Source organism: Coregonus clupeaformis, chromosome 33, assembly GCF_020615455.1.
Source record: "Coregonus clupeaformis isolate EN_2021a chromosome 33, ASM2061545v1, whole genome shotgun sequence".
Classification (NCBI taxonomy): Eukaryota; Metazoa; Chordata; class Actinopteri; order Salmoniformes; family Salmonidae; genus Coregonus; species Coregonus clupeaformis.
Window position 1 is genome coordinate 1,174,619 of NC_059224.1, and position 14,428 is coordinate 1,189,046.

Here is a 14,428-nt window from a genome sequence, read left to right on the forward strand (position 1 = left end):
CTGCAGATCCTCTCAAGCTCTGTCAGGTTGGATGGGGAGCGTTGCTGCAGAGCTATTTCCAGGTCTCTCCAGAGATGTTCGATCGGGTTCAAGTCCGGGCTCTGGCTGGGCCACTCTATGACATTCAGAGACTTGTCCCGAAGCCACTCCTGTATTGTCTTGGCTGTGTGTGCTTAGGGTCATTGTCCTGTTGGAAGGTGAACCTTCGCCCTAGTCTGAGGTCATGAGCGCTATGGAGCACGTTTTCATCAAGGATCTCTCTGTACTTTGCTCATTTCATCGTTCCCTCGATCCTGACTAGTCTCCCAGTCCCTGCCGCTGAAAAACATCCCCACAGCATGATGCTACCACCACCATGCTTCACCATAGGGATGGTGCCAGGTTTCCTCCAGACGTGACGCTTGGCATTCAGGCCAAGGAGTTCAATCTTGGTTTCATCAGACCAGAGAATCTTGTTTCTCATGGTCTGAGAGTCCTTTAGGTGCCTTTTGGCAAACTCCAAGCGGGCTGTCATGTGCCTTTTACTTGGGAGTGGCTTCCATCTGACCACTCTACCATAAAGGCCTGATTGGTGGAGTGCTGCAGAGATGGTTGTCCATCTGGAAGGTTCTCCCATCCCCACAGAGGAACTCTGGAGCTCTGTCAGAGTGACCATCGGGTTCTGGATCATCTCCCTGACCAATGCCCTTCTCCCCCGATTGCTCAGTTTGGCTGGGTGGCCAGCTCTAAGAAAAGTATTGGTGGTTCCAAACTTCTTCCATTTAAGAATGATGGAGGCCACTGTGTTCTTGGGGACCTTCAATGATGCAGACAATTTTTTGGTACCCTTCCCCAGATCTGTGCCTTGACACAATCCTGTCTCGGAGCTCTACGGACAATTCCTTCAATCTCATGGCTTGGTGTTTGCTCTGACAAGCACTGTCAGCTGTGGGACCTTATATAGACAGGTGTGTGCCTTTCCAAATAATGTCCAATCAATTGAATTTACCACAGGTGGACTCCAATCAAGTTGTAGAAACATCTCAAGGATGATCAATGGAAACAGGATGCACCAGAGCTCAATTTTCGAGTCTCATATTATATAAATAAGGTATTATTGTTATATTTATGTTTATTTATTTTTATTTACAAAAATGTCTAAAAACCTGTTTTCACTTTGTCATTATGGAGTATTGTGTGTAGATTGATGAGGAATTTTTTTTATTTAATCCATTTTAGAATAAGGCTGTAACGTAACAACATGTGGAAAAAGGGAAGGGGTCTGAATACTTTCCGAATGCAATGTACATCCATTTCCCCAACCTACACGTCACACACTGCAGAGCCCCAGGGTGGAGATGAAAGTCCATCCAGGGTTATTTACATTCAGCTGATCAAGTAGGACTCCAGATCTGGGCCTCCTGAATCAATGGGCCCCAGCTTGTGGTCCTTAGTGACAGATACACACTCACTGTTCTTCAAAGGAGCTCAGAGCACAGCACACAGGAGCACCGTACCAGGGGGAGTTTAGCCACAATTATGTACATAAGGGCACATGGGCCATCTGGTAGAAGTATTGAGTGACAAGCCAAAGTGAACTTGATAATTACAAAGTCGCATTAACAAAGGAGAGAGGCAATGGCACGGACTGGCATCAACATCTAGAAACCCATACTATGCTAATTGACTCATGACCATCTATACTATTTCAGTGATTCAGGTTACCTCTGTTTCATCATATCTGACGTAGATACCTGATGCACCTCAACTACGTCAGTAGAATTTTTAGCAGAAGAAGTTTATGGAACTATGTGCAAGACTTCTTACCCATGATTTATACAATCATCAAGTCAAAGTGTCAACAGAGGGAACAGAGTAGTTCCTGGAGGGAGAAAATTGTTCCAGTACATATTCATCATGGAGGGATGTGCATGGAAAGCTGCTTGTCAGAAGTCAGCAGCATCTCATCCAAACAAGTCAATATGAATACAAGGCCATGCACCCCCTCTCTGGTATTTTCTCATTAATGTCAATGTATACTCCTGTGACATTTGCACTCTTCAAACAATATAAATCATATAAATTCCACCGTATTTAGATTCTTTACCAGACAGTGCAGTGAGGTCTTTCACATGAGTAATGAGATGCAAGGTTATCTCCCTTGAATAAGATAAAAGAAGACCTACAATATCATACAGCCTTGTGATATAAACACCATGAAGAGCCCTATTTAAAATGTTCCTCATTAATTCAGTTAAGAAAAGTAACTGGCTAAAGCTCCAGATAGGTCAGGTTTAGAAAAAGATAAATCCCTAAGGTATGTTTCATAGGGAGGTAATGGGCACAAAAGTTGAAAAATATCTGATTTAATCTTGATGTAGATCTTCATCTTTAATTTATACTGTACATATGTTTGTTTATATTTGTTGACTTATTTATTCTTTATATACTGTACTTCGGTAACATTTTATTTGAATACTCTGCCATAATGCCTGCATAAGGTTATTATAAACCTGAGATTGACATAACATGTATTTATGTCACATCGCTAAATCTGTAATAAATCAGTAGGCTTCAAAACTTTGTACTGTAACGTAATATTAGTGTGAGTCATGTTACAAAATGTCAAGTTTGCATGTATATGACTACCTTATCTGTGCAGGCATCATGCCGGAATAGTAAAATAAAGTGTTACCTAAATCGCTTTCCTCAACATTGAAAGACTCATGTGGTTTGATATGTTTAGACCCCCCCCCTCCCCCAATCCTTCAGTTGGCAGGCTCTTCACACAATACCAGTAATGGGCAGTAAGACTTAGCAGAGCAAAATGGACACAGAGGAGAAGCAGACTGAAGCCTTGGAGAGTCTTGAAAGTAATAGAAAACCAGTTGAGGGCCGAGGTGCCAGTATCAGGGCAGAAGGGAACAGAGAGCCTGTGATCATAGTTGATCAACTCTGGGAGGGATTCAACTGCATGCATCCCCAAAACAGGAGGAAGAGGACGAAGGCTCCAGCATCATGCTGAACAGGCAGATGCATGCACAGCCAGGCAGAGGGACATGATCCGAACGGAGAGAGAAAACAATCCAAAGGTTTCAGTCTGTGTGTAAACGATGTATGAATGAAAAAGGAATGATAACACAAATATCAATGACCATGGTTGTTGGTCCAGAGCAGCAATCTGCACCCTCTCTCTCTCTCTGCTGGACTGAGATGTGGTCAGGCCGTGGTCCCCACTGCTGGCAGTCATTCTGTAGGGGTTTTGGCAAGGGAGGTGGGAGAGTCACATGATGGGACAGGCGGCATGGGGCAGATGGCCTTGTGACTGTAGTACTCCACCACCTGGTTGGGCACCTCCGCCAGGACACATTTGGCCAAGGCAGCGGGCGAGGCCTGTCAAAAACAGAACACAGCTGTAGTCTGGACAGTTCTGACACAAGACCCCAAAGGGTTAAAGCAATCATTTTCAGTGGCACCCAAATCCAATGAAACTCCAGGCAAATTGTTTTTTAATCTAACAAAGGAAGAATGGAACGAGTGATTTGTGTTTTCCATTGTTTGGGCAGCGGTCAAAAGGAAAGAGGGCTTTGGGGAGCACACAGACAAATCGCATCAAGCTTTTGGAGGAATTTTTGCATTTTTCATCGTAACCTTTCTAAATTAATGGATTTTCTTTGCTGGTGACAATTATTTTTTTCTTAGGAGGCATTTCTGAAGCCAGCAGATGAGAGGCTGCCTGGCTGTCAGCTTGTCTTCAAAGCCCCATTGGAGGGTAATGCTATTACTGAAGGGGCTTTGGAGGTCACACTGGGAGACTTAATGGCCACCAGCATCGCTATTATAAAAAGTATTTCAGTTTCTGAGACCTTGGAGACCCACACCTCTCTGTTCTTTTGGCTTGGTTGGAATATGACTGCGGCATAGCAGAGTGTAGAGGGAGGTAGGGAAGGAGAGTTGGAGCGATGGAGGTATAGAAAGAGGAAGGGAAGGAGGGGAATACTGACCGTTTTGAAGTCTCTGAAGGGCACAAACTGCACAATGTCCCTGAGGACGGGCTCTCCTTTGGGCGAGCGCAGCACCCCGTCATCCCCATCCAGGATCTGCATGTCTGTGAAGTCTGCATTGCCCACACCAACGATGATGATGGACAGGGGCTGGTAGGAGGCGCGTACGATGGCCTCGCGTGTGTCCGCCATGTCTGTCACCACGCCGTCCGTGAGGATCAGCAGGATGTGGTAACGCTGGAGGAGAGAGGAAAGAGGAGAGGGTTGCGGTTGCGTGTTAACCTTTTGTCACCACACACTTCAGTGCCCTTGGCTTGTCTGTGTGTAACACGTTATCCTCTGAAATCTGACTGCTCCCACTGAGAAACACTGAGAAACTTCATCCTGTATTAATCTCTAGTCTCATCAACACCTCTCTCTCTCCCTGCAGGATATCAATATGAATGAGAAAATCCTCAACATCTACAGATATCCTACATTTGCAAAAGTCTGAATCAGTGGATTTTACATATGAGGTCTATGAGTGTATTCCTATGTATTCTGCTCTCAGATGTCCCATGAGTCCCTAGTGATGAAAGTGCCCCGGCTGCAGTTTTAACTCGTCCTGAATTCTCTTTGCATTGATCCTTTGGTCTCATTTATTGATCAGAAGAAGAAGGGATGATTGAATAATAAATGAAGATCAGTACAAGGACGAAGCAGAAGAAATGGCCAGAGTAATGGAAAAGTGTTTAAAATGTAATGGGAATAGCCAGGGGGCAAACTAATGTAGGAACACATTGATATTAATGGCCTTGGGCATTCTTGTTAACTCAAACCTTACCGCATTTAATTGAGAGATTTTAAAGGTTCTTATGCAGAACCTCAAGAAATTATTACAGATTTTTACAATGGGTGAGTCTAATCCTGGATGCTGATTGGTTAAAACCGAGTTCCAGCCAGTGTCTATTCCACAAGTTACCACCGGCTAAGGCTATGAAATGCCTATTTACTGTTCCATCTCACTGCGCAATCCACTGTCTCATCAGCCCAAGCAGGCAATTTATAAACTTGATCTCCACTGTAAAAAAGCATCTAGACATTATCTCCCCTTTCTTTTAGACTAGTATTTGGTTTTCAACAGCAGAGATTTGTATAAACCTTGCTGTCTGTCTCTCTGATATTTGCAACATTGTTTCAATATTGAAATTTGATCTCCAGCTGTCTGATAGTAATCAACGTGTTGGGACTTGGGAGTCAAGACGAGACAGACTAGCAGGCAGCTTTTCTCAGCCAGCATCATTTTGATGGATATATACAAAGAAATATCCATAGAAAAACAGGTCAAACGAAACGAAATGCAGCTAGTTTGCTGTCTTTCGAGCTTCAGTTTGAAGTAATTGTGCTAGCTGTGCCGTTGGCTAGCTCCTCCAAACAGTGTCCTGGTGAGAGAGCAAATGTTCTATGCCAGGCAAAATCGCTCATCATTAGCTCAATGTCACTAGAAAAGAGCTTAAACAAACACAAATGTAGCTACTTTTCTGTTATTCTGGCTGCACTGTTTGATATGACTGTGTTAGCCCAAGTTGGCTAGCTAGCAATAAGGGGATAAGAACGTTGCCAGCCAGCATGACAACAGAACATTTAGAACGAACGTCCATAGATATAGAATAAAAAGATTTAACGACTGGGTTGTGTCTCTGGCAACCGAACCAGCCGGCTTGGGTAGCAATCCTAGATTTGTGCCGGGACTATATCTTGTGGAAGGACAAAATAGTATGAATAAATTAATCAAAATAACTTTTAATGGAAATATGTCAATCATTATTTGAATTTGTTGGTAACCCATTGTATAAAAGTGATAATTCCCTCAAATACGGTGTTTGGAGGATATATTGGCACGGTTTGCTGGCCCGAGACTAACAACACCGTGCCAATATCCTCCAAACACCGGCTTCTTGGGCATTATCACTTAATTAGACAAACACATTTAATAGTGAATGACATCACTATCACGTTTTTCATTTCTACACTCAATTATACACCTACATGGTCTGTCTTGGCTGACTGGTATTAATTGTGTAAAAGCTGAGCTGAGCCTGGGACAGCTCATCCAGGGAGGCTCAATGGGTGGGATATCAGAGTTATGGAGATTTTGTTTTAATCCATATAATGCAGGCCTGTACTGTACATCGCTCCATTACAGCAGTAAAGGACACTTACTGAGGCATCTTTGATGGTCTCCTCTCCTGCTGACAGCTTGGCTATCCTGCTGATTATGGGAGAGACGTTGGTGGGGCCGTACAGCTGGATCTTAGGCAGGCAGTTCTGGTAGGCCTCCACCACCCCCTGGATCTCTGATCACACACGCACACACACACGTTCTACTGTGGGTACACACCTTGAAGTAGCACATTGAGGGACCGAGGGAGGGAGGGAGGGAGACAGGTGGGCTGGAGCAAAAATAACTAGGGCTCAAAGTATTACTGGAAATGTGAATTTGTAGGGCTCTGTGTCCATTAAAGATGGATTCTGAGAGCGGGAAAAGCACTCTCAGGCTCCACATGCTATCCAGTATGCTAGTTTTTCATTGTAAAATGTCAGCGGTAGAGATTGATGGAGGGTCAGGCAGAGCTGCTGAGAGGTTCAGAAGTATAAGGTACCCAGAGGAGGCTTCATCTCTCTTACCTTCACATTCATCGTCCTCTGGGTTGAAATTGATGGCAAAGTCATGGGACACCTGTTTGTTGGGGGAAAAAAACGAGGTCAGACATTGTTGTACTGGAATATTAGTGTAGACACAAAATCCCTATGCCTCATTCGATATACAAGGACACATTTATTTCAGTCCACATTTTACGATCTTTTGAAAGTCTGGAGTAGCGCTGGAATAAATGAAAGTATATGACAAGTCCACATAAAGCTTACTTTGAGTATGAGAATGAACCTGTTCCTGATACGAAGTGGTCTAGTTATCTTATTATACAAAGCCACAGACACACAGCCTTTTGACATATTTTACTATTTTGGGTAAATACAACAGCTTTGGGCTCTTGGTCTATTGTAAGTGACTGCAACAATGTTGAATTTACTGATTTGGTTTTGTAGCATTTTAGCGGACTGGGGTACAGAAATAGTTCAGACGTGGCATTTTTCTATCCTATCAAAACAACAGTATTTTCTGTCCAATGTGTGTACCTTTGACAAGACAGATGTCATTAAGCCATAATTACAGAACGTACAGTAGTCAAGACTATTTATAAGCCAATGCACAGAACAGAACAGAAGCAGATCCTGATAGCCTTCTTTTATCTTTTCTCTGTCTGTTGACCTGCCAGTACTTCTAGTGTGCCTGTAATGTGACTCTCCATCTCTGGAAGCAGTCTGTGTGTCTGAAAGCGATGTGTGCGTGTGTCACTTCAAACCCTCTCCCCAGGGTGCTAGTTAAAACAACAGCCGGGTCTCTGTTCTCCAGGCCAAATCTGCTTAAATAAACGCCCCTCTCTCGCTCCTGAAACCTTCTGACAAGTGGCCATCAACACCAAGGAACCTTGCTCCACACTGCCTGCTTGTCATTATTCTAACTTCCTCAGAACATGTTATTTTCTCGTGGACAGGTTGGCATTTCCAGAGAAGGGGCTGATGAATAAAAATAAACTCAATTATGAATTTGAAATGTGAGATTTTGACAGAGTGACAAATGGTGTCAGGAAATAGGGCAATCAGCCCGTTCAATATATAGACTCAGGGCATGGGCAAATACCAAGAGGGAGGATGGAGGGAAAATAAGCAGTGGGGGAAAAGATTATAACAACCAAACAAGATAACACTCACCTCATAATTGGGTGGAATTCTGGCACCAAATCCCAAGGCGGAAAATCTTTTGTCACTAAAATGTAAAGTAGAGTAAATCAATCATACAATAAAACTGTTGTTGCTGTTACAATGGAGAATACACTGTCACTGATCAAATGGAAGATACTTGTCGATACTTGTCGAGAACATTATTGTAATTTATCTCTTCCACACAGGAAAAACTACACTGCAAATCCCTCCTTTTAAGACTTGCTTACAATTCAACCAGTTAGGACACTCATTAAATGACAATTTAAGAATTGCTTCTATGTGCCAGCTGTCAGTTTGCATCTATGGGGTGAGATTCTGTTACTCTCCGGCACTAAGTGGTAATTGTGCTGTCGCAATTGCTGTATTCTCCACATCATTATCGGAATCATTTTAATATGATGAGCTGATGTAGTTTAATATGCTCTGCCATATTGAATGCATTACTCTTTGTCAGGAGGGCAGTAGAGCACAGCACTAGAGGAATGAACGCATGAACAGTGGGGGAGAATGAGAGTGTAAGACACAGTAGGACAGAAGCAATGCCTGCTGGGAAATACCACTAGACATACAGTACATCTGATGACACAGTGAGTTGTGGGGCTCACTGAGCAGTATGCGAGCCGGGACATGAAACAAAACGAGTCCTCATAGTGCAATGGCAAAAAGAGGGGTTTGAAAGAAAACAGGATTAAAATGTGATATGGAATGATTAGTGAGTTACAGCTCTCTCTCTGACAGGAAATATGTGTATCTATCACTCTCCAATCCATGGCACTGTGAACATGTGTGCTGGGCTGTGTTAGCTTATTTTCCATCACATTAGTACTTGTGCCTAAATACATGATTTTGTCTCTGCTATCAGGGCATTTCTTTCATGCAGAAAAAAAGTGAATTCTCGAGCACCGTGACAATCTGAATGAACATCTCCATAATAACATCTTGGCTTCAGTTATCAACATTTGAAAGGAGCTGTTTTAATGTATTTACTGCAGCAGGAAGGGGAGAGAGTGATGACATGGGCTGGGAACACTAAAGCAGGAAGTAATAAGCATTCAATTGAAGATTTGGCTGTAAGCCCTCATTAGAGACAACTAAAGCTTTCCCTTTACTCTAAACTTTAATTGCCCATCGCTGGCTGATAGATACTTTCTCCAGCACATTAAAGGCAAAGTAATGGAAAAACAGATTATAAAACCCTTCTGGTCTCATCCTCCACCCTTGGGAATTAAGAATGATCAACTCTTTGCTAAACATAGTAATCTTCAATTGGGCTTCCTCTGTCTCAGGAGATGGTAAACTCTCTCAGGATGCCGCTCTCTAGCATGGCACCTATAGATGAGCAGAAACATCTCAGCCATGAGAAAGAGAGAAGCTGTGCGCACAACCAAGGCAACTGCTTTCCAACTGCGCAAAGGCTGCTGCCATCCCCGATATTCACAGTTTGCTTATAGCTGCTCCTTATTTTCTATATAAAGACTGACGGGGGAGTGTCTAACACGCAAGCTAATCAAAATGGTATTTATTTTTTCAATTCAAATTTGGCTCTGTGGATGTCCAGTACAACACATTTGGAATGTCATCCCCAAAACCATAGTGCATTGCTCTAGCAGGCCTAGTAACGCACGAGGGCACGCACAGACACACACACACACACACACACACACAGACACAGACACAGACTCCGTTCTGTCCATTATCACAGATTAGAGGAAGATGCTCAGACAGGCCTCCAGGCACAGAAACTCAAGGCCCCATCTCTCTATCAACCCATGGAAAAGAGAGCTGGTAGAAAAGCTTGGATCAATTAAGGAAAGCAGCAGACGTGATTTCTCTCTCTCTGCCCCCAGTTGAGTTATAGAAATGCTCTCTTTTTGTTCCCTCCATTAAGACTTTGGTCCTTAATCTCCTTAATCCTCAACTCCTTCATCGTCAGCTGAAGAAAGAGGGGAAAGTGGACCTCCTCTCTACTATGGTAATATTTTATGTATCATTAAGGAAAATGTTGGGAAATGTCAAAGATAAAATATAGTAAACATGATTGACATTTTATAAGTCCAGATGCATGTCTAAATAAGGAATATAGTCAATACAATGTGTAAACATGCTTTGATGAATGTATGTATTTTATTTTTAAAAAGTGTCTGAGCCATGCCACCAATAATATGAGATAAGGGGAAGAGGCAAAAGCGCCCATGGCCTTTTGGAGTAAACAACATGTGTTATTGGACTTTCAAAGATAATAGTGGCGTGGCAGTTAAAGATGTTAATCAGTGATCTTAAGGGGAGTAGCTTTGTAAGCTATGTATACATGACTGTGCATTTGTGTGTGTATATAAGAGATCTCTAAGCCAAAGAGTGGCTCGGCTTTGTTACGCAATAATAAAGTATAATTTCTGGATTCACAAGCTCCAGTCTCGAGAGATATTTTTGAGTTGACTATTTTTTTGTCACGATCGTCTACCAAAGATGAGGACCAAGTCGCAGCGTTGCAGGCAAACATACTCTTTAATTAGAGACACGATCAAAACAACAAACGATACGTGACAGTTCACGGTCTAACATAAACAGACTTGAAACAAGATCCCACAAACACAAATGGGAAACAGACAGTTTAAATATGGCTCCCAATCAGAGACAACCAACGACAGCTGACACTCGTTGCCTCTGATTGGGAGCCCCTGTATATATAGCCTCCCTACTGTCACTTTATTTTACTGTATATATAGCCTCCCTACTGTCACTTTATTTTACTTCTGCTCTTTTTTTCTCAACACTTTTTTGTTGTTGTTTTATTCTTACTTTTTTTGTTTAAAATAAATACACTGTTGGTTAAGGGCTGTAAGTAAGCATTTCACTGCAATGTCTGCACCTGTTGTATTCGGCGCATGTGACCAATAAAATTTGATTTGATTTGATTTGACTCAGGCCAACATAGAAATACACATACTAGATACACAAATGAAATGCACACCCTGGCTCAACATACAAGTGTCCCCAGAGCCAGGGCGTGACATTTTTAGTCAAATATTTCTACGACACTACCACCACCCTGCATGGGGAGATTTACAGAGATGCTGTAAATGGCTAATCCTGCTTTTAATGAATCCCACAGGACAGCGCTATACAGGAGAAAGGACAGGAATAACCTGTAGGAGCAACGGAGGTGTATGAGAACAAAATCGGCTGCAATACAACGCACCGAAAACACATTTTCTCTGACAGCAATGAATGACAAATGAGTGAATAAACTGCATGCAGGGTCAGGTTTGTTAATTATTGTCTGTAATGCAAGGGAGATCCATCACAATGGGCGAATGAGAAATGGGCCTTCAACATACGGAGAAGCCAGTTTCAAGTTCTCTAATACAATTCAAACCACTCAACCACTGATGTCTGATATCTCTGCCTTGAATAGCTATCTTTTACATATTGCTGTTGGTGCTTGTTGTTTATTTGTCTCGTATCTTTCTGTTCTATCTAGTCCGTGGTGTTTTGTCAAAACAGAAAGCTCATTACAATACATCAGACGTATAATTTTAACATAACAGCGAGATCGACCTGAAACAACTTCTCAAAGTTGCCTCAGCGATTTATCTTACTTTTCTCCTCTGACGCAAATGCTGTCAATATGTTCCAAAGCTCCTGAAGTATCAAGTGAAGAGGCTGTACAAATGCTTCCACTGGAGCTACTAATACTTAGTTCTGATGCTTGGCGGTTCTCTGTTCTATCAGTGAGTGCTTTTAATACTTTGTGGGAATAGAACCTGGTGTTTGAGAAAATGTAGAGGTGCCACAGGTACCGAGCACAGACAGAGAGTGAAAGAAACTGGCTTTCAAGTCTGTCTATGGTTTCCTCAGATAAAGTAGACATTCTCTGGGAAGTGGCCTTTCTGTGAAGTTACATACATATTCTCTTTGATTGTGCTCAACGTTTTAGGATTCTCATGCCTTTTCCAATTGAGCCTGGATTAAACATCACAACATTGACATTTACATTTTAAATTTTTAGTCATTTAGCAGACGCTCTTATCCAGAGCGACTTACGGGAGCAATTAGGGTTAAGTGCCTTGCTCAAGGGCACATTTTCCACCTAGTCGGCTTGGGGATTAGAACCAGCGACCTTTCGGTTACTGGCACAACGCTCATAACCACCAAGTTACCTGCCGCCCCAACCTACATGTTGGTTCAGTGTGTGTGGCGTAGTGGTCTACCTCCGTGTCTAGTTTCCTAAAGTGTTTTCTTAAGCAGTACATGTGTATACTAAGTGATAAGTCCCAAGTAGAGAACTAATTATGTTTCAGACTGCCATGCTCTGGAGGACTGCCAACCCGGTAGACAGCCATATTTCAACGTGACACCAATAAGGAGAGTGGGAGAGCCAGATGTGATGCTGTTCCCAGGCCTGTTAATGAGGATGGCACCAACGTGTGGGCTCCACGGTGGCACCTCTTTTTCACTTCCACGTGACATGATGTGAGAGCGGATCTTGCAGGCGGGGGTCTTCACTGAGCCCCGTTCCCCTCTCAGTAGGAGAACGCAGCCACTTCCCTCTCAGAGCAAAAGGTGCCCGGCTCCTAATCCAGCTCCTACTCTGTAAATGTGATCACACATCACCTGATATTCACCACAAGAGGCCTGCAAGCCCACGTTGTGCACCTGAATAACAGCCTGAACGTAGGCGCAACACCTAAAGGCATGTACGTGACACACAACACCAAACTGAGTTAGCTACCTACACATCTCTTTTCCAGGTAGCTAGAGTTTGTGTCTCTCCAACACGTCTTCTGCTGTTCTAGAGTTATCTCTTGTATTCTTTAATTAATAATAAATAATAATAATAAGCCATTTAGCAGACGCTTTTATCCAAAGCGACTTACAGTCATGCGTGCATACATTTTTGTGTATGGGTGGTCCCGGGGATCGAACCCACTACCTTGGCGTTACAAGCGCCGTGCTCTACCAGCTGAGCTACAGGCAGCCAGCGTTCTCCACACATTCAACAGGAGTAGCCAACACTGGCATGATTCACAGTGTAAATCCTCATTTGGCTCTGTGCCGACAGACAAGATGATCTTTCCTCAAAAATAGACCAAATTCAAAATAATTAGTTACTAATTAACCAGTGTCTGACAAGACTGCCTCCGATAATAAATATTGAATTAGTGATTTAGAAATGAGGAATGTAACTATAATATAATACCAGTCAATTACATATCCTTAACAAATACTATATACAGAAAGTAATGTGACACACACACAAATTATAATATACAGCCTGTCGCTCCAACTCTCCCCAGCCATTGAAACCATTATCTCCCCAAACCCTTGAGAGCCCTGTGCATCCTTCTTCTGCCTTCTCTCCACTGCTGCCCATGGCTCTGCTGTTGCCTCTCCTCTGCACTTTCCTCTGTCCCTCCCTACCCCTGCCTCTGCCCATCCTGCTACTGTCCCTCCCTGCCTCTGCCCATGCTGCTGTGACACTGCGCTAGGTTGGGTGTCCTCTCCTCTGGATCGGGTTAATGATCCCCTGCCAGCCATGGAGGGGGATTTGGCCGCTCCGTCAGGCACAGGCAGTCTTTGCCAGGCTCAGAGACAGAATAGGATATCACAGGGTGCAGTGAGCACCACAGGACAGAGGACATGCTGCATCCGCTGCCACGGGTGGAACAAAACCTGCTGTCTACTGCACTTGGAACCATCTCGCTCTGTGTCCATTCCAACAACAGCAGCAGAAAGCAGCGGCAGCAGTAAATCTAAGCAGACCAGCCTCATCTCAAACACTGATTCTGCCTCCAAGCAACTTCATCTGAGATTTCCCCAGGGCCTCCTCATGCATTGCTAATGTCTGTGTAAAGCAATTTGTTTGCTCTAATTTCCTCCTAGTAAGGTGGAACTATAGGGATTTAATGAAAGTGTTGGCAGTGGGCATGAGAATTGCAGATGGACCTTAATTTAATTAATGCGTGAAAATTACTGTTTCTATTTTATGGGATGTTTTTTAATTTTTTTGCAGTTTCGTATTATCTGGCAGAAGTCTTAGATTTCACGGAGGAAATGTATGACATCAAGTGGCTGACTTAGGGTTAGATTCTATCAGATCCATGCTAGCCGACATCCGCATAGCGGTTGTTTTGGCGGTGTCAGAGGTGGAACTGCATTAGAGCTGTCAAATCCACAAGCGGCTCCTGTTACCTTATCTCGGACACTGCCATTGGATGCAGCAAAACCACACCCGACTTTATATCTGACAAATCCCATGCAGCCGCGTTACAAGTTCAGACACTCGAATGCGTGATGTTATATTGTCTACACCCCCATTAGACTGATAGCCTATCCCAATCCAAATTAACATGAAAACATGCACCCTTTCTATCGCCGTTTTGAACTTCTAACGCGGTAGGGATAATAGGAAGGGAGTGATTTTTAACACACAAGAACAGCCACACACTGATTTGCCAGCTGATACCGCAGTTACACCCTCAACACCGCCAAAACAAGGTGAGTTATCACTCGATCTGATTGAATCAAGGCCTTATCATTGTAATAATTGTTCAACTCTATCATTCATTTTCCAACTCATGCTTCAGTGAGTAGTAGAAAGAATCCTCAGAATTCTATTC

General features: G+C 43.2%; 1 protein-coding gene across 1 annotated transcript in view; it reads right to left on the minus strand.

Annotated features, from left to right (window-relative positions):
• Positions 1–1,231: 1,231 nt before the first annotated feature.
• Positions 1,232–14,428, minus strand: part of LOC121556353 (copine-7) — a 72,430-nt gene continuing 59,233 nt past the window's right edge. Inside the window, 5 exon segments of the mRNA XM_045210100.1 lie at positions 1,232–3,372; positions 3,984–4,220; positions 6,186–6,319; positions 6,651–6,702; positions 7,797–7,851. Of these exon segments, the coding sequence (XP_045066035.1) occupies positions 3,226–3,372; positions 3,984–4,220; positions 6,186–6,319; positions 6,651–6,702; positions 7,797–7,851 (625 nt within the window). The 3' untranslated portion in view covers positions 1,232–3,225.